Source organism: Sus scrofa, chromosome 9, assembly GCF_000003025.6.
Source record: "Sus scrofa isolate TJ Tabasco breed Duroc chromosome 9, Sscrofa11.1, whole genome shotgun sequence".
In the NCBI taxonomy this organism is placed as follows: domain Eukaryota; kingdom Metazoa; phylum Chordata; class Mammalia; order Artiodactyla; family Suidae; genus Sus; species Sus scrofa.
The window spans coordinates 65,877,238-65,896,901 of record NC_010451.4 but is presented as its reverse complement, the minus strand read 5'-3'; the positions used below and the strand labels follow the sequence as shown (position 1 = coordinate 65,896,901).

Sequence of the window (19,664 nt, the reverse complement as noted above, 5' to 3'; positions counted from 1 at the left end):
GCAAAATGGATGAAGGGCGTCAAAAGGTGCAAACTTCCAGTTATAAAATAAAGTTATGGGATCCAATGTACAGCATGGTGGCTAGAATTAACAACACTGTATCACCTATTTGAAAGTTGCTAAGAGAGTAAATTTTTTCTTTTTTTTTTTTTTTGCCACACCTGCAGCATGTGGAAGTTTCTAGGCCAAGGTTGGAATCCACACCACAACAGTGACCAGAGCCACTGAATAAGCCTGACCCTTAACCTACTGTACCACAAGGGAACTCTGAGAATAAATCTTAAAATATTTCGCTACAAGAAAAAAATTATTTATGTACGTTAACTAGTCTTACCATGGAAATGTTGCAATATATACAAATACTGGATCATTAAGTTGTATCACTTGAAATTAATATAATGTTGTATGCCAAGTGTACCTTAAAAACCAAAATCTTCGTTCTGATGTCAGTATTTTTAGGCCTTGCCTCTTGGCTGGTCTGATTCCTTAAAGAAGACATTGCAGGTTTCCTCTCTGGAGAGTCAAGTCTGGTGGCCAGAGATCTAAGAACTGAATGGAGGAGGAGGAGGGCTGGGAATCTTCGTATTCATTATCCATTAGTTCATCTCCCTTTTTCGGCAAAGACCTCTGATTCAGCCCTCTCTAGAAAACACATTCTTCATTCTTATTTTGGGGGTGGGTAGGGGGGACAGTTGAAGAAGGGGAAAATGACTTGAGAATCTAACTGCTTCCTTTTTTTTTTTTTTTGTCTTTCTGTCTTTTCTAGGGCCCCACCTGCAGCATATGGAGGTTCCCAGGCTGGGGGTCTAATAGGAGCTATAGCCGCCAGCCTAGGCCAGAGCCACAGCAATGCGGGATCCGAATGGCATCTGCAACCTACACCACAGCTCACGGCAACACTGGATCCTTAACCCACTGAGTGAGGCCAGGGATCGAACCTGCAACCTCATGGTTCCTAATCAGATTCGTTAACCACTGTGCCACGACGGAAACTCCGCATATTTTTTTAAAATTTTAAATGATTTTTATTTTTTCCATTATAGCTGGTTTACAGTGTTCTATTAATTTTCTACTGTACAGCAAAGTGACCCAGTCATACATACATGTATACATTCTTTTTCTCACATTATCCTCCATCATGCTCCATCATAAATGACTAGATATAGTTCCCAGTGCTATATAGCAGCAGCAGGATGTCATTGCTTATCCATTCCAAAGGCAATAGTTTGCATCTATTTACCCCAGATTCCCAGTCCATCCCACTCCCTCCCCCTTCTCCCTTGGCCACCACAAGTCTGTTCTCCAAGCCTATGAGTTTCTTTTCTGTGGAAAGGTTCATTTGTTCCATATACTAGATTCCAAATAAAAGTGATATGTGTATCATGTTTTAGATTCCATATGTGAGTGATATCGTATGGTATTTATCTTTCTCTTTCTGACTTTTTTCACTTAGTATGATAATCTCTAGGTCCATTCATGTTGCTGCAAATGGAATCATTTCATTCTTTTTATGGCTGAGTAATAATCCATTGTATGTGTGCATGCGTGTGTGTGTGTGTGCATATATATCATATCTTCTTTATCCACTGATCTGTCAATGAACATTTAGGTTGCTTCCGTGTCTTGGCTATTGTGAATAGCACTGCTATGAACACAGAGGTGCATCTATTCTTTTGAATTCAGTTTTGTCAGGACATATGCCCAGGAGTGGGATTGCTGGATCCTATGGCAACAATTCTATTTTTAGTTTTTTGAGGAACTTCCATACTATTTTCCATAATGACTACACCAACTGACATCCTTGCATACTTTTGCACTATTTGAATTTTATAATACTGTCCTATATTACTTATTTCAGAAATATAGAGACCTAGGAGTTCCCATTGTGGCTCGGAGGTAAAGAACCAGACTAGTAACCATGAGGAAGCCAGTTTGATCCCTGGCCTCGCTCAGTGGGTTGAGGATATGGCATTGCTGTGAGCTGTGGTGTAGGTCGAAGATGGGGTTGGATCCCACATTGCTAAGGCTGTGGTGTAGGCCGGTAGCTGTGGCTCCAATTCGACCCCTAGCCTGGGACCTTCCAAATGCCCTGGGTGCAGCCCTAAAAAAGACCAAAAAAAGAAAGAGAAAAAGAAAAGAATGAATGAATAGTTTTTAAAAGGATGAGCTCCATGCCCTTACCTGACAGAATGCCATTCCTGATTACTTCCACCCATCCAGGTTTCACTCCTTTTTCAATATATTAATTTCCAATTCCTTTTCTGGATAACTCTAGCCCAAGTACTTTCTCATCTGATCTCCTTCGCTAGAAATTACTGTGTGTGGCAAATCATCACACTTAGGTGTTTTGTGGTTTTTGTTTTTGTTTTTTTGTCTATTTAGGGCTGCACCTGCAGCCTATGGAAGTTCCCAGGCTAGGGCTGGCCTATACTGCAGCTCAAAGCAACACTGGATCCTTAACCCACTGAGCGAGGCCAGGGATTGAACCTGAATCCACATGAATACTAGCCAGGTTCTTAACCTGCTGATCCACAACAGGAACTCCCATCACATATTGTATTGTTACAGCATATCTTTTGTTTTCTTTTTAAAAAATGACTTTTATTTTTTTGGAGTTCCTGTCATGGCGCAGCAGAAACAAATCTGACTAGGAACCATGAGGTTGAAGGTTCGATCCCTGGCCTCGCTCAGTGGGTTAAGGATTCGGTGTTGCCATGAGCTGTGGTGTAGGTTGCAGACACAGCTCGGATCCTGTGTTGCTGTGGCTGTGGTGTAGGCTGGCAGCTGTAGCTCCAATTAGACCCCTAGCCTGGGAACCTCCATATGTGGTGAGTGAGGCCCTAAAAAGCAAAAAAAAAAAAAAAAAAGAAAAAAGAAAAAAGAAAGAAAGAAAGAAAACGATTTTATTTTTTTCCATTATAGTTGGTTTATGGCGTTCTGTCAATTTCTACTGTATAGCTAAGTGAAAAAATACAGAACACATCACAAATTTGCGTGTCATCTTGCACAGGGGCCATGATAATTTTCTCCGTATTGTTCCAATTTTAGTATATGTGCTGCAGAAGCAAGCACCGAATCTTCTTTTAAAAAGTAGTATCAGTCATCTTGTATAGTATTTTCTTTTCTTTTTTTGTCTTTTGTCTTTTTAGGGTTGCATCATGGCACATGGAGGTTTCCAGGCTAGGGGTCTAACTGGAGTTGTATCCGCCGGCCTACACCACAGCTCACAGCAACGCGGGATCCTTAACCCACTGAGTGAGGCCAGGGTTTCGTTTCCTCTGCGCCATGATGGCAACTCCTTGTATCGTATTAAACATTTAATTTTGCGTTTTCATTTCTGTTTCACTGAGCCTTCTAGGGGTTGCATAGGGGTCTTACAAAGATGGGGAGTAGCCAGTAGAGAATATGTGAGCAAACAAAAGGGAAGGAGAACATGAAAAGGAATTTGAAGTTCCCTTTAGGGGCAGCCTTCACAGGCGTTTACCAAGAGGACATTCATGTGAGCAAGTGACCTCTTTTTATAAAGTCCTAAAAGCCACTGGACAGGTAAAGCCTTTACGTTTTATACTGAATTAACCCACTTATCACAACACACTTAGCTAAGAGCACTTGCACTCAAGGAATGAGAGGTTGGGAGACAGAGTGAACACTGTGAAACAAAACTGAAAATTTTAGAGCTAAAAGGGCATAAAGGTCAACTGGCCCAAACCCTTCCTTTTTTTTTTTGGCTTTTGGGGCTGCACCTGCAGCATGTGGAGAGTCCCAGACTAGGCGTCAAATCGAAAATGTAGTTGCTTGGCTTACACCACGGCCATAGCAACTTGGGATCGGAGCCGCGTCTGTGACCTACACCACAGCTCATGGCAACACTGGATCCTTAACCCACTGAACAAGGTCAGGGATTGAACCCACGTCCCAATGGATACTAGTCAGGTTCATTAACCACTGAACCACAATGGGGTCTCCTAAAACCCTTACTTCTTAAGTCTCAACTCAAGGCATTGGGAGACTCCAGAGTCAAACTCAAGTCTCCTCTTGTATTCAGCTAAGGAACTACACTATCCACCTTGTCAGAAAAGAGGCCTGGCCTGGGTGTAAGACGGGGGCGAGGGTCTTTCTACAGAAAGACAGGAGGGCTCTGTACCTGGGGAAGAAGAGAAGGAAAGCGGCAGGTGGAAAAAGAGGTGATTATCAAGTTTTGTTTCCTTTGTAATTAGTTCCAGGGCTCCATGGCAGTCTTGTTACTAGAAGTCTTTCCATATCAGCAGAAGCCAAGTTAAGATAATCTCGTTTGGAAGGCTGCTAACCTCAACTTCCCCTTACACAGATCGCTCTCTCTACTTCAAGAAAAGAATGAAATTCAGTTTATAGCTTTATAACAACCCTTCCACACACCCCCTTTTCCACACCTGGAGAAGGAAAGTCGGAAAAGGAAGATGCAATGCAAACATGAAGGGTTCCCTGTTTCGATGGTATTTTTAGCCAGCTCCCCAGTATCTACTACATCGGAAAGCAAGAGCCATTTAGGGTAGCCATGGAGACAGTACTGGCCTCGATCTTGTTTCCTTCCTTTTCTTTGCTATTAAAATTTTTTTTGCTCTGATTTCAGTTAAGTCACCGCAGTCACTTCTGCTCGCGTCCGGATTCCGCAGCTGCTCTCTCTTCTTACCGACACTTCTGTAGCGAGTAGGAACGTGTTGTTAAATCAGTGTATGAGCTCTGGGCGAGAACGGGTGAGAACTATAAACAAAAGGGAGTTAGTCGCATCCACAAGTCCCCAGGTTTTGGCGCTCAGCCTCAGCCCAGACTACAAGTCCCAGGAGACCCTGCAGTGACGGGGTGCTCGTGTGATCCTTCCCTCACTCTTCTGGGTGGTGGAGATAAAGGTTCCGTTCACGGTGCACTGCGGGTTGGTTTGTTTTCAACGGCGGTGACGGAGGTTGGGAGCCCGGCCGACTGCAGGCGGGGGCGTCAGGAGGCGGATTCCTCCTGCCTAAAGAACTGGGGGGGCGGGAGGACAGGAACGGGGCCAGAGGGCCGGGGACCGAGCCGGGAAGACAGAGCAGGCTGAGGCGATGGAGGGCGACGAGATGCCGTGGGGGAGCGAGCCGGTCTCGGGTCCTGGTCCCGGAGGCGGCGGAATGATCCGCGAGCTGTGCCGGGGCTTCGGCCGCTACCGCCGCTACCTGGGACGCCTGCGGCAGAACCTGCGCGAAACCCAGAAGTTCTTCCGCGACATCAAGGGCTCCCATAACCATAGCTGTCCCTCCTCCCCCACGGAAGGCGGCGGGGCCGAGCGCGGCCCTACCGGCGATGTCGCCGAGATCGGGCTGCAGGCGGGTAAGGAGAGTAGCCGTGAGGGAGACGGGAATGGAGAGGCAAAGTGGAGGGTGGGCCGCCCCCTGCCCCTGCAAAACAACTCGGGAAGAGGCGGAAAGTGGAAGAAGAGGCGGAAAGTGGAAGAAGGTCCGCGTGGCCGGGCCCCCGGGCCTGGGCGGGAGGGATCCGAGATGCCGTGGGAGGGCATCCTTCGGGGTGGGGGAGGGGAGGGGCGCCAGGGACTCAGCCAGAGGCGAGGCGCGCCCGAAGGCAGGAGTTCCAGGAGCAGGATCTGGGGGACCAGGCTGTGCGCGGGCAGGAGCGCGGAGGACCCCAGTTTGGAGAGGGCAGAGGTTAAGCCTAGAACTGGGGAAAGTTGCTGTGAGTTGGGGGATGAGCATTCGTGGTCAGAGTCCCACTTTAGGGATGGCAGAATGGAGGGATGAAGGAGGGGCGGTAGGCAGCGAGCCCCAGGAGGCCAGGGAACTGTAGTGGGTGGGTGTGTGTGTATGTGTTTGCTTGATGATGTGAAATGCATTTACATCAGTTATGAGGCAGCTCTATGAAGAAGTAAGGAATGTCCTCCTAAGTAGGGCTGGGGTCGCTAAAGGAAAGGATATCTCATGGGTGTCAAGGAATTGCCAGAGATGTGGCTGGTGCTTACGTTGAAGAAGTTCGGGCAAGGATCGTTTTTTGGTCCTGAGACTTGACGTGATTCTCTCTGGGATGTGATAGAAGCCCTAAAGCATTTAAAATCGTGCATGGTCTTTGCCCTTTCCTAATTTCTTGCTTCCTCTTAAACTGCTGTTGGTGGGGAACTGGAGGGTTTGTTAACTACTTGGTCTCATTAGGAAATAATTTAGGTTGGATGGGGAAGGGGCTGGCATCATGTAGACAGATACCCTGAGACAGTATAGTAAAGAAGTCAGTGGGTTTCATTGAGTGATTCTCCCAGACTAAAGTATCAAAATTAAATTAAAATGAAAAAATATCTCAGTCTTTATCCCACAGATTGTGTAGGTCTAGTGGGTAGGTCCTAAGAATCTAAATGCAAGCCATCTATAGGGATGGCGATGCAAATGGGCCACAAGCACATTTTCAGAAACACTAATTTAGATACCAACAGCAGATTTGAACTTGGGACTCAGGATGCTGTGAATTCGTTAAACTCTTCAGAGTTTGTGTGTAGGACCCTGTATTCCTAAAGTTGCATGTTTAATAGCCTAAATTTGTCTGAGACTTCAGAAATACTGATAAAGATAAGTAAGGTTCTGATTGATGTCGTTGCATGTAGTTGGCTTGGATGTAAATAAAAAAGCTTTTATTTTACTTCATGGGATAAAAAGGAGGGGGCTGGGGTGTGACTAGCTTTTCTGCAGTTGTGGTTTTTGCCGTCTTCTGCCCAGAGATTTGCTGTTCCTAAAATGGACCCAGAGAGGGGACTGATTTCTGTGAAGCTATCAAAAAACAACTGGTGAGAAGGGCTTCTGTTTTCAGAGATGAGCCCCAGAATGTGTACTTTCACCTTCTCCTTCAGCAGTGCTTTCCCAGCAGCTCTCTCTGCTCACGTTTTTCTTATAGCTTATCTGAAAAAGCCCTCTACTGCTGTAATTTTATAACAACTATTTATTTTGAATTACTGCCGAAAAAATATCAGTGAGGACGTTCACCGCAGAAAGGTGGCGGTTTTCAAGGCACAGTGATTGGCTCTTGTTTTTATTCGCTAAAAGCCGACTTAAATACAAATGCACCTTTGTATTTTGCCTCATTGGCTTTTCTAGTTGACTGCATCATGAACTAATCTTTGCGTATTTAACCCTCTCTACCCTCTGGAGTCTGTCCATCTGAAATAGAAACTGCAGAGGGTACAGATGACAAGTGTGGGAGCCATTTGATTTTGTCCCATAAAATCCTTCCATTCTTTCAGTGTGGAGAGCTTTACCTGTGTAGGTGAAAAGGAGCATCAGGAAAAATGAGTGAGATGGCACTTACCATGTCTATTTTGGTGAAGCCATTTGCCCAGTTGTTTAGGGGATTGTGTTAGAAAGTAGAAACCACTCCTTAAAAGACAACTAACTCTTGTTCTCTCCCATTACAGACTATCTTTGCAAGGTCACGTTCATTCAGAGACTCTTTCAACTTCTGTGAATGTTGCTTTCCGATAATAGGAACTCAAAATGTTAAGTGAAGGAACACTCCATTCTTAACTTCACAAACCTCTAGAAGGTTTTAGTCATCATTTCAGAATGAAATTGTCTTCTAGATTGGATATAGGAGACTATTAGAGCAGTTGAAGATCATGGATCAACTGCAAAATTTTTATTATTTCACTTTTAACCACAAAAGAGATGGGAAGAACCCACCCAAATAATGCTTCCTTCTTCATCTTGACATCTTCCATCTTCACGTGCCCCCCAGTGAATTCAAAGAGGATATATAATATACACAATGTTTTAGAAGTTAAAAAACAGGTGGATTGGAACTCTAAAATGAGAGTAGCTTGGCCTGAACGGGGAAAACTGAATTATAAGTGAAATTTCCTTGATTCAGTTCCTCCTTTTCTTCTCAAATCATTGGCCTTCTTTTCACTTAGCTATAGGGGATGAGAGCCCCTCCATCTGTTGATTTTCCTCTGTCAGGACTAATGAGATAAAGAATTTGAGCCCTGGGAGTTCCCGTCGTGGCGCAGTGGTTAATGAATCCGACTAGGAACCAAGAGGTTGCGGGTTCGATCCCTGCCCTTGCTCAGTGGGTTAACGATCCGGCGTTGCCATGAGCTGTGGTGTAGGTTGCAGACGCGGCTCGGATCCCGAGTTGCTGTGGCTCTGGCGTAGGCCGGTGGCTACAGCTCCGATTCAACCCCTAGCCTGGGAACCTCCATATGCCGAGGGAGCGGCCCAAGAAATAGCAACAACAACAACAACAACAAAAAAGACAAAAGACAAAAAAAAAAAAAAAAAAAAGAATTTGAGCCCTTCTGAAGTCAGGCAGAATGGAGTATTACAGGGAGTTCCTGTCATGGTGCAGTGGTTAAGGAATCCAACTAGGAACCATGAGGTTGCAGGTTCGATCCCTGGCCTTGCTCAGTGGGTTAAGGATCCGGCGTTGCCATGAGCTGGGTGTAGTTCAAAGACGCGGCTCAGATCCCACGTTGCTGTGGCTCTGGCATAGGCTGGTGGCTACAGCTCCAATTCGACCCCTAGCCTGGGAACCTCCATGTGCCACAGAATCGGCCCTAGAAAAGGCAAAAAGACAAAAAAAAAAAAAAAAAAAGAGTATTACAAAGTAGCAGAGGAAAAAGTACTTTTCTTATGTTATGAGCTGGTAGAGTTCCAAGCTGTTGAAGTCTGTCCTAAATGTCCTAAACCTCTCATTTTTTAAGAAATTGGAATGACTCACATGTGTGTAGTTGGGATGCTCTGGTCTGTGCTGCGTTCCTTCATGCCTGGTTCCACACCTTACTAACTAAGTGACCTTGGGCAAGTCACAGCTGTGCTGTGCCATGGTTTCCTCATCTGGAAGTGGGGATTATGGTAACAGTACTTACCTCTAGGGTTGTTGCAAGTTAACATACGTGAACAGTGCCTGGTAAAGCGCTGGGTAAGTATTAGATATTATTACTCAGTAAACGTCCGAGTACCTGGTATGGGGGGATAAAGAGTCAGATAAAAACATTGGTCTTGGGGAGTTCCCTGGTGGCCTAGCAGTTAAGGATCCAGTGCTGTCACTGCGGTGGTTCAGGTTACTGCTATAGCACAGGTTCGATCCCTGGCCTGGGAACTTCTGCATGCCATGCGCATGGCCAGAGAAAAAATTGGTCTTGGCCAATTAGTGGAGTTAGTGGAGATCAGTCTTCCCCTTCTATACTTTTCTTCTAAGAAAGGAAAAGAATTATACTTATCATTACAGTACACCTATTTGTTTATGTTGGAAGAGATGAAAGGGACTAGGGAGATCTGAACGTAGCCTTTTAAAAAGGTGCAATCTAATCTCAACCATACACACACACACACACACACACACACACATACACACATAAATGCAACATATGAAGCAGAAAAGTTGCAAAAACCTAAGGTTAGATTATAGGCATTTTATGTGAGTTACAGTTCTTGGGGTTTTTTGTTTGTTTGTTTGTTTGTCTTTTGTCTTTTTTTGTTGTTGTTGTTGTTGTTGTTGTTGTTGCTATTTCTTGGGCCGCTCCCGCGGCATATGGAGGTTCCCAGGCTAGGGGTTGAATCGGAGCTGTAGCCACCGGCCTACGCCAGAGCCACAGCAACGCGGGATCCGAGCCGCGTCTGCAACCTACACCACAGCTCACGGCAACGCTGGATCGTTAACCCACTGAGCAAGGGCAGGGACCGAACCCGCAACTTCGTGGTTCCTAGTCCGATTTATTAACCCCTGCGCCACAACGGGAACTCCAGTTCTTGGGTTCTTTTTGGTTTGTTTGTTTTTTTGTCTTTATAGGGCCGCACCCGTGGCATATGGAGGTTCCCAGGCTAGGGGTCTAATCAGAGCTACAGCTGCTGGCCTACGCCACATCCACAGCAACGTCAGATCCAAGCCACATCTGCGACCTACACCATAGCTCATGGCAATGCTGGATCCTTAACCCACTGAGTGAGGCCAGGGATCGCACCTACAACCTCATGGTTCCTAGTTGGATTTGTTTCCACTGCGCCATGATGGGGATTCCCAATTCTTGGGTTTTTATAGCTCTTTGCCTTTGGTTCACTAACAGCTTAGCTTCTCCAACATTCTTCACCCTCTTTTGGTCACAGCTAGTATAAACTGGTTGCCAGAATTATAAGGGAGAAAAAAAAGCACATTTTTCTTGGACTGTCATACAGAAATTGGTACGGGAAATACAGTTTAAATGGCAGAGTGACATCTGGGCACGGATGGAAGGTTGGGAGGGAGGAGATTCTTTACAACCTGGTTTCTTGTAGCTGCCGTCTTCATGGGGCTGAGAGGTGGAGGGAGGTTGGTTGTGGGGCACAGTAGCCAGAGGCTGGGTTGGGTATGCTTTCTAGTAGTTTGCCATGATCTATTTAGAAGAACTGCCTCAGCATCAGCTTAGGAGCGATGGTGCTGTAGTTGTGGTTCTGATTTATTACTTTTATTGCCTTAGATGAACAAAACCTCATTTCCCCAAGTATAGCTAAAGCTTTCACTTTCTTTCAATTTTTTTCCAGTGTGGAAGCAGCATATAGTAGTGAACAGCAAGCATAAGCATTTGAATCAGGTTCCTCTTCTTGGTCAGCTTTTTATTAACTGTGAGACTTGGGGCAAGTTATTTAACCTGTTGGAGTCTTGGTTTCTTCATGTGTAAAATGAGAGTGATATAAAATACCACATACTGGAGTTCCCATCATGACACAGCGGAAACGAATCTGACTAGGAACCATAAGGTTGTGGGTTCGATCCTTGGCCTTGATCAGTGGGTTAAGGATCCGACGTTGCTGTGAGCTCGGATCTGGCATTGCGTGGCTGTGGTGTAGGCCAGCAGCTGTAACTCCAATTAGACCCCTAGCCTGGGAACCTCTATATGCTGCAGGTACAGACCTAAAAAGAAAGACGAAAAAAAAAATACCACATATTATTTGAGTCCATCTATTTGAAATGCCTAGAACAGGCAAATTCATAAAGTCAGAAAGTAGAGTAGTGATTGCCAGGGGATGGGTAGAGAAGAAAATGAGGAATAATTGCTAATGGATATGGGATTTCTTCCTGAGGAATAAAAACGCTCTGGAATTAGGTAGTGGTCATAGTCGTACAACTTTGTGAATATACTAGAAACCACTAAATTGTACATCTTAAAAGGGTGAGTTTGGTGATATACGAATTATATCTAAATAAATAAAATGGGAGTGATAATGCCTACCTCACAAAGTTGTTGTGACATTTAGAGGTGGTATACATTAAAGCACTTAGCACAGGCATGCAGTTAGTACTAACCATATATGACATTTAAATGTGTTTTGTGCGCGTGTGCGTGTGTGTGTGTGTGTGTGTGTGTGTGTGTACCTGAACATTAGATTAGGAAGTTGGAATGCGGGGGCTGGGGGAAGAATAAGAGGAACAGAAAGATGGAATGAGGTTTAAAACAATTGTGAGTTGAAGTCAGAGTTAGGCCCAGGGCTCTAAGCTCCCAATCCAGTTCTACCTCTGTGACTCCTCCCCTGTTCTCTCCTGACCTGCCCGTGGGAATATAAAATGCACCCTGACAATGGAGAGATTTTTGTTATAAGTGAGTCATAACTCAGGCTCTGAGGCTTGCCACAGAACCATAATTTACTTGAGTGGGAGACTTTTATCGGACTGAGTGCGTATAATGTGACACTACCTACTCAAGGCTCTTATTCCAGTTTCCAGGCCCTGACATTCAGGGCATTGGGCCCTTCTTTGCTGCTCTTGCAACCCCAGGCTCCCTGGGAGGAACTGTGGGAAGGATGGTCTCTCCAAATGCAGTGGCCTTTTGCACCAGTTTACCTTCCTGATCTTCCTTTCCTAGGATAATCAGTTTCCCATGGCACAGGGCAGCCGCTATTAAAAAGGCTTGGATAATTACTGCCTGCTTTTTTTTAAAAAAAGACATTATTACCTTTAAGATTATTACCATTTGTAAGATTATTATCATTTATAATATAGTAGTCTTGAAAGTCATTACTAACTTTAATACGGCTAGTTCTTCAGCCTTGGAAGTAGTATTTGAAGAAAGTGTGGGTTTAAATAAAAGTCTGATCTGGTCTTTAAATTTTGTTTTGCTCTGTGTACTTTTCCAGCAGCTCCATTTATTTCTCTGTGCTTCTCTGTCTCAGTAGGTTAAGGGAACAAAGATTTTTCCTGCAATAAATGCACTTCTCAGGAGTTCCCGTTGTGGCTCAGCAGGCTATAAACCTGACCAGTATCTGTGAGGATGTGGCTTCAATCCCTGGCCTCGCTCAGTGGGTTAAGGATCTGGTGTTGCCGTGAGCTGTGGTGTAGGTCACAGATGCAGCTTGGACCCTGAGTTGCTGTGACTGTGGCATAGGGATTCGACCCCTAGCCTGGGAACCTACATATGCCACAGGTTCAGCCCTAAAAAGCAAAAGAACAAAAAACAAAAAACCCCAACACTTCTCAAAAACAATCTTTTGAAAACAGTACCTCAAAAATATGTTACTAAAGTAAAAGGGAATATAAATTTCACCTTAAACCTGTTGCTGAATTCCTATAGGCTTTGGACATCTGTAAATCATGCTTTTATTTATTTGTATGATAGCTATGAATAGATTTGTCTTATCTCGCTTACTAGATCATGAACTCCTAAGGGTAAAGACTGTCTTCTACTCATCTTTATCTTCCTGGCAAGCCTACCATAGTGCTTTGTGCAAATAGGCAAATAAGTCTCTGTTAAACCATTTCCATGGCTGGTAGATATTGGAATGATGTTTTTTTTCCCCTTCGGAAGGACATTTTTTTCCCCCATGAAAGATATGGGATTTTGTAGGTTTGCCCACATTTTTCTTGTCTGGGTCCCTCAAAAAAAGGGCCATGATAAGCATTTGATAGATGACTGATTAGGCCGGAGTTGTCAATATCCCAAAGAATGATTTTCATGTTCCAGAGAATGAGATGTATGCAATACCAGAGCTTCATCATGGTCTGGGAAGTAAATCCTCCATATTCATTTTCTCAGCAAGTCTTTATTAATGCCTGATTCTGTGCTGGGTACAAGACACACAATGGTGAGACATTGTGCGACTAATTTGTATTATTAATTCTAAGTTGATATTATGGGGAAAAAAAGGATTGATGGTTCATCATGTTCCCTCTAGAGGATTTCCTTACATATTGGCTACCCGCTTAGCCATCAGTCTTAGAGAGCATGAGGATAAGACACAGGAGAAGTTCTAATACCATTTATGGTATTGACAAAAACAGGAGTTGCGATGCCTTACTAACTTTCTGCAAGTACAGGAAGATTAGCCCCAGCCTATCTTTGATGGAATAACTAAGTTGTCTTGTTTGTGTGGTTCAAAAGCACATTCCTGAAGATCGTTGTTAGCAGGTCTTTCATCTTCATGTCTTTCTCAGAGGTTACTCACAGGAAAGCCAGTATGAAGGATGGGTGTGGGCTTTTTCCCTAACAGTTTTAAGGCCCAAGTTGAATTTGCTATTTACTTCTTGTAGGAAAATAGTTCATCTCTAGGGGTGGTGAGTTTTGCTTCCTATATGGTCCAGGGAATCCAAATGGTAGTCATTTGTACGAGAGCGTAGAGTCCCTGTGAAAGATGCAGCTTTTCTTTCTTGACTCTCAGAGGTCTGACTGGGGTCCCCTGTAGGATTTTCAGTCTAGGAATAGGCCATCTCATGCTTGAAAATTGATTCCATGGAGTTGCTGTCGTGGCTCAGTGGTTAAGGAATCCAACTAGGAACCATGAGGTTGTGGGTGCGATCCCTGGCCTCACTCAGTGGGTTAAGGATCCGGCATTGCCGTGAGCTGTAGTGTAGGTCGCAGACATGGCTTGGATCCTGTGTTGCTGTGGCTCTGGTGTAGGCTGGCAGCTGCAGCTCTGATTCGACCCCTAGTCTGGGAACCTCCATGTGCTGCGGGAGTGGCCATGAGAAGACAAAACACACACACACACACACACACACACACACAAAGAAGGAAAAGAAAATTGATTCCATTCTTTGCCCAATGGGGAGTCTGGTAATCTTGGGGATCCTGGAACTTGACCCTGTTACAGAGGAGAGCAGATGTAGCAGTGGTTGACATGTGTGCCCCATCGCTTACAGCTATAAATCAGCCTAAGAAAGTCTCCTTATATATAATATTCCTCCAAAGTCCAAACCAAAACTCTGCAGGGAAGTTGGTCAGCGAGTGCATGGGGTCTCCTTAGTATCCCCCGTGGTCCCTTGGCCAAAGTGCCCGTCATGTGCTGTGTCTCCTTCTGCCGAATTTAGCAGGCAGTGCGAGTGGTTTGGACGTGTCCCCAGCCTGGTGCCATGTGGCTGCAGGAACCTTTTGACCACAAGTCTTTGGAGTTAAGCTTTATAGTGTGCTTCCGTTCCCTGGGGTGGTGTTCTCTGGGCAGGAAGATGGGAAGCAGAACTTGGGATTGTTTTGCTTTTCACTTGTCTAACTCGTAATGCATCAAAACTATTCCTAAAGAATAATGATATCTTATGTATTCATAAAAGCCTTTGATGATTTAAAACAATTCTCACTCTTCTTTTTTAGAAATGCTTTTATCACTTGTATTATGCTCATGTAAAAAGAAGTCTAACTTTAGCTTCATCAGATTAAGACTTCAGTGTGTTATTTATGTCAGATAGATTTTACCCTTTCTGTTTGTTTTTTTTTTTTTTTTTTCCTGGCTGCCCTTGTGGCAGTTCCTGGGCCAGGGATCAAACCCGTACTGCAATTGGGTCCTGCACCACACCTGTAGCATTGCTGGATCTATAACCTGCTGCACCCCCAAGGGAACTAGTTTATACAACAAGAGAGAATTACATTTCCTAGGGGGTTCTTTTGGTCAAGCCAAACTTTCTAGACCAAAGACTAAGGACCTGTCATAAAAGCAGCTAGATAACAAGATTAACTTGAATAAAAACTCACTCAAATTAAAAGGGACAGTGGCTGACCCAATAGGAAGTTTACTTTTTAGGAATATTCTGTACAATATACTCTAGCCTTTTAATATGAGGGAGGTATGAAGAATGTGAAGAAAAACAGCTAGTAGGAGAAAAGTCATTCTTATTTTTTGGGGGTATAAGAACCCCAGGAAAGCTATCTCAGTTTTTTCTGATTGAACATTTGGCCTACTCTGCTGGTTCTTGTTCCGTGGAGAAAAAAGGAGAAGTGCTACTGCTGCATCTTGGAGACATGGTTTGTTCATCTAGGATAACAGTAGTTTGTTGGCGTATGATAAAGGCGAGGCCTGTGCTGCAGAAGAGGTGGAGATGTTTTCCCTACTGCTGAGTAATCAGAAGGGCACTGCCAAGGTCAAGTTTCTTCTTGTTCAATGAACTGGATGGTTATAGGTAACTTTCTTCAAAGTGTTCTGTCCTGGAGCAGGTGTTTGTCTGTACTACTTAGTCTTGAGGATTTGGGTTCTGAATCTGATCTTGAACTACTCAGATGAGTGCCTCGGACTCCCCAGACTCTGAACCATCACAGGAAGATTGAGGAGGCAGAAGGTAATGTGCAGGGCAGAAATGGGAACAAGTGAAGAAACTTATTGTTTAAATTTGGTGTTCCCTGCTGTGGTGCAAAGGGATCAGGGGCGTCTCTGAAACACCAGGATGCAGGTTCCATCCCCAGGCTGGCGCGGTGGGTTAAAGGATCTGGCATTGCTAAAGTTGTGGCTTGGATCTGATCCCTGGCCTGGGAGCTCTGTATGCCACAGGGCTGCCAAAAGAAAGAAAGAAACTTATTGTTTAAATTCTATTATTACTGTGTATGATGTATTTTTTACCTGCTGGTTTTTTGTTTATTTTTTGCTTTTTATGCTGAACCTGCGGCATATGGAAGTTCCAGGCTAGGGGTCGAATCGGAACTACAGCTGCCAGCTACAGCCACAACAGTGCAGGATCCGAGCCACATCTGTAACCTATGCCATAGCTTATGGCAACACTGGATTCTTAACCCACTAAGTGAGGCCAGAGATCGAACCCACATCCTCATGGATGCTAGTCGGGTTTGTTACCGCTGAGCCGCAAGGGGAACTCGTTTTTGTTTTTTTTTTTTGTTTTGTTTTTTTGACAAGTAAAATTCTCTCCATCTCTTTTCTCTGAGATTCAGACCTAGATACATTTTGCTAGTTATCCTTTTGGCTTTTTTAAAAATTTTATTTTGAAATAATTGCAAATTTGTGGTAAATGTTGCCCAGACAGTATCAAGAGCTGTCATACCCACTTCACGTGTGTTCCCCAGTTAAGATTTTATTGCATTTGTCCTATCACCCGGTCTCTCTCTTTCTCTAATACATGTCGTTTACCCATTTTTCCCAAACCTTGTGAAAGCGAGCTCTAGGTAGGTTGTCTTATCTCCTTTGCACACTCTAGTGTGCATGTCTCCCAAGCAAGGACACGCGTCTCCATATCAGTGTGCAGCTCCCCAAATCAGGGACTCAACATTGAGTCAGAAGTACCATCCAGTCTACAGACCCCGTTGAAGTTTTGCCAGTTGTCCCAATAATGTCTTTTTCCTTTTGATCCAGGATCCTATCCAGGAACACATGTTGCATTTAATTGTCATGTCTCTTCAGACTCCCTTAATGAGGACAATCCCTCTGCCTTTCCCTGGCATTAATGTCTTTGACAGCTTTAAAGAGCAGGCTTTACATTCTATGGGATGACCCTCAGCCTGGCTCTGGCTGTTCACTCATGACTGGAGTCTGGTCGTGAATTCTTAGCGGGACTAGGCACACATGGTATGTGGGTCATATCAGAGGTACACGCTGTCCGCCCACCCAGCCATGGAGATGTGAAGTTACCCTTGATCTCTGGTTACGTCGGTGTCCTCTACATTTCTCCACCTTAAAGTCCCCATTTCTCCTTTTGCAGTTGCTTAGTCTTTTGTAACCTTGTTCATGAAGATACCTCCCCCCCACCCCACCACCCACCGCCTTCACTAGACCCAGCATCCATCCACAGTGCCCACCTGCTGCAGTGGTAGTTTTTCTGTCCGCTCTCCTTCTGTGTTTCTTAGTTGGTATTTGGGGAGGAAGAATTTTTCTTTTCCATTGTTTGTTTATTATCTGTTTTTATCATTGTGGACTTCTGAATTTTTTTCAATGGATTATAATTTCTTATCATGTAAAGCATTTTTAGGGCTGCACCCCCAGCATATGGAGATTCCCAAGCTAGGGGTCCAGTCAGAGCTACAGCTGCCGGCCTATGTCACAGCCACAGCAACATCAGATCTGAGCCACATCTGTGACCTACACCACAGGTCTTCGCAACGCCTGATCTTTAACCCACTGAGCAAGGCCAGTGCTCAAACCTGCAACCTCATGGTTCCTAGTCAGATTCATTTCCACTGTCCCCCAAAGGGGACTCCCATTTAAAGCATTTTTATGCTATAATTATTCTCAGTCTGGTCAGTAAGCTGCGCTTTAAGTTGGTTCCTGTGTCCGTTTTTTTTCTTTCCTTTTTCAGTCACCCCATGGCAAATGGATTTCCCGGACCAGAGATCAGATTTGGGCCACAATCGAGACCTAAGCTGCAGCTGCAGGCAACGCCTAATCCTAAACCCACTGTGCCAGGCTGGGGATTGAACCTGCTGATCCCATTGCGCCACAGCGAGAACTTCCTTGTGTCCTTTTTTTAAAAAACATTTTTATGTATTTATTTTGGGCTGTGCCCACGGCATGTGAAAGTTCCCAGGCCAGGGGTCAAACCCAAGCCACATCAGTGACAATGCTGACTCAAGCACCAGGCCACCAGGGAACTCCTCCTGTGTCCTTTTAACACATTCCCACTGTTGATCATTATTAATGGTTACTCCCTGAAAGATGCTGCCTCCCAAGTGATGGAAACTAAGCCCTCAGTGAAGCCTGGTGTTGGCTTCCCTCTAAGAACTGCTTCCATCTCTGCATCCTGTAAATGACAGCTCAGCTGCCCCTGCCTTTCTGTTCCCTCTGCAACATGACCAGCCTCTGAGCAGTTTCTCCCAGAAAGGAGGTTGTCAGCAGGCGGTTCAATGTGGCCTCTTCATTTCACAGGGGGTTTGCCCCTTCAGAGGAAGGGGGTGGTTCTGTCTCTCATCCCAGGCGCCAGTACATTCTGCTTCTGAAACTGTTCAGGATCTTAACATGACCGCCAGGTAGGATAACTTTAATGACATTTCTGCTGGCTTGACTTGCAGCGCCCAACAAGAGCTTTCCCTGCATTGAGTACATTTCAGTCTCTAAACTCCAAAAACCACCCCCTTCAACCAAAATATCTTGTATTATTTGGTGCTGACCGTTTTGAAACCCACACTACCTAAGCATATGTTTTCCTTAAATGGGGATGCCTCCTCTCCAATTCAGAATCCTTTAACTTTAGCTGAAGGTCGGAGAGCTGGTTTGGGAATGATGAATAAATGTTTCTTGGCAGAATTATTTCTCTCTCAGCTCCTGGGGTTTTTGTAGCTCAATACTTTGAAGCTTGGAGTTCCTGTCATGGCTCCGTGGTTAATGAATCTGACTAGCATCCATGAAGATACAAGTTTAGTCCCTGGCCTTTCTCAGTGGGTTAAGGATCCAGCGGTGCTGTGAGCTGTGGTGTAGGTCAAAGACGCAGCTCGGATCCCGAGTTGCTGTGGCTGTGGTGTAGGCCAGCAGCCACAGCTCCGATTAGACCCCTAGCCTGGTAACTTCCATATGTGAGTGCAGCCCTAGAAAAGCAAAAAAACAAAACAAAACAAAAAAAAACTTTGAAGCTTGAAGTAGAAGTGATTGTAGTAGAAAGACTGTATAACATTTATTTCTCACCTTAGGATTTGTCCTTTACTCTTGGCATATATAGTAAATTGGAAATAAAACATTGCTACTTATTTGTGGGAAATGCATGTTTGTGTCACTGATCACTTCAGTAACTTTTTTTTTTTTTTTTTTTTTTTTTTTGCTTTGTTTTTTAGGCCACACCCGTGGCGTATGGAGGTTCCCAGGCTAGGGGTCGAATCGGAGCTGTAGCTACCAGCCTACACCACAGCCACAGCAACTCGGGATCTTCGACCTACACCATAGGTAACAGCAATGCCAGATCCTTAACCCACTGAGAAAGGCCAAGGATCGAACCTGTGTCCTCATGGATGCTAGTCAGACTCATTAACTGCTGAGCCATGACTGGAACTCCACTTCAGTAACTTATAAAACATTTGTGTTTCAGTTACTTTCAGAGAGGACTTCAAGTTCAATGTTAAAGGTGAGGTAAAAAATTTTACTGAAGGAGAAAAATCCTTGGGTATTAGGAACAAGTATTTCAGTTGTAATTCTGCTGAGGCCTGAATTGACTCTGAAGCCCCGTCAACCTTATGCATTGCAGTAATATGATAAGGCAAAGATAGAGTTCCATTTCACGTACCCCATGAAGTGCCCTCCCCATCTTGGCGTGGACTGTACCTTACCCTGGCCTTCACTCATATTATTGGTTGGGATGGAAGACAGGTGAGAAGGAGAGTGTGTTGATATAAATCCATTACTCCAGGAGTTCCTGTCGTGGCTCAGTGGTTAATGAATCTGACTAGGAACCATGAGGTTGAGGGTTGGATCCCTGGCCTTGCTCAGTGGATTAAGGATCCGGTGTTGCCGTGAGCTGTAGTGTAGGTTGCAGATGCGGCTCGGATCCTGTGCTGCTGTGGCTGT

At 44.7% G+C, this 19,664-nt stretch overlaps 1 protein-coding gene across 3 annotated transcripts in view; it reads left to right on the top strand.

Annotated features, from left to right (window-relative positions):
* Positions 4,878-19,664, top strand: part of DSTYK (dual serine/threonine and tyrosine protein kinase) — a 58,975-nt gene continuing 44,188 nt past the window's right edge. Inside the window, exon 1 of one of the 3 annotated variants that reach the window (XM_003130102.5) lies at positions 4,878-5,340. In XM_003130102.5, coding sequence (XP_003130150.2) covers positions 5,076-5,340 — 265 coding nt within the window. In that variant the 5' untranslated portion in view covers positions 4,878-5,075. Of the gene's footprint in view, positions 5,341-5,495; positions 5,701-19,664 lie in introns of those variants that run through there. The other 2 variants (XM_021063275.1, XM_021063274.1) reach the window with 2 other exon arrangements.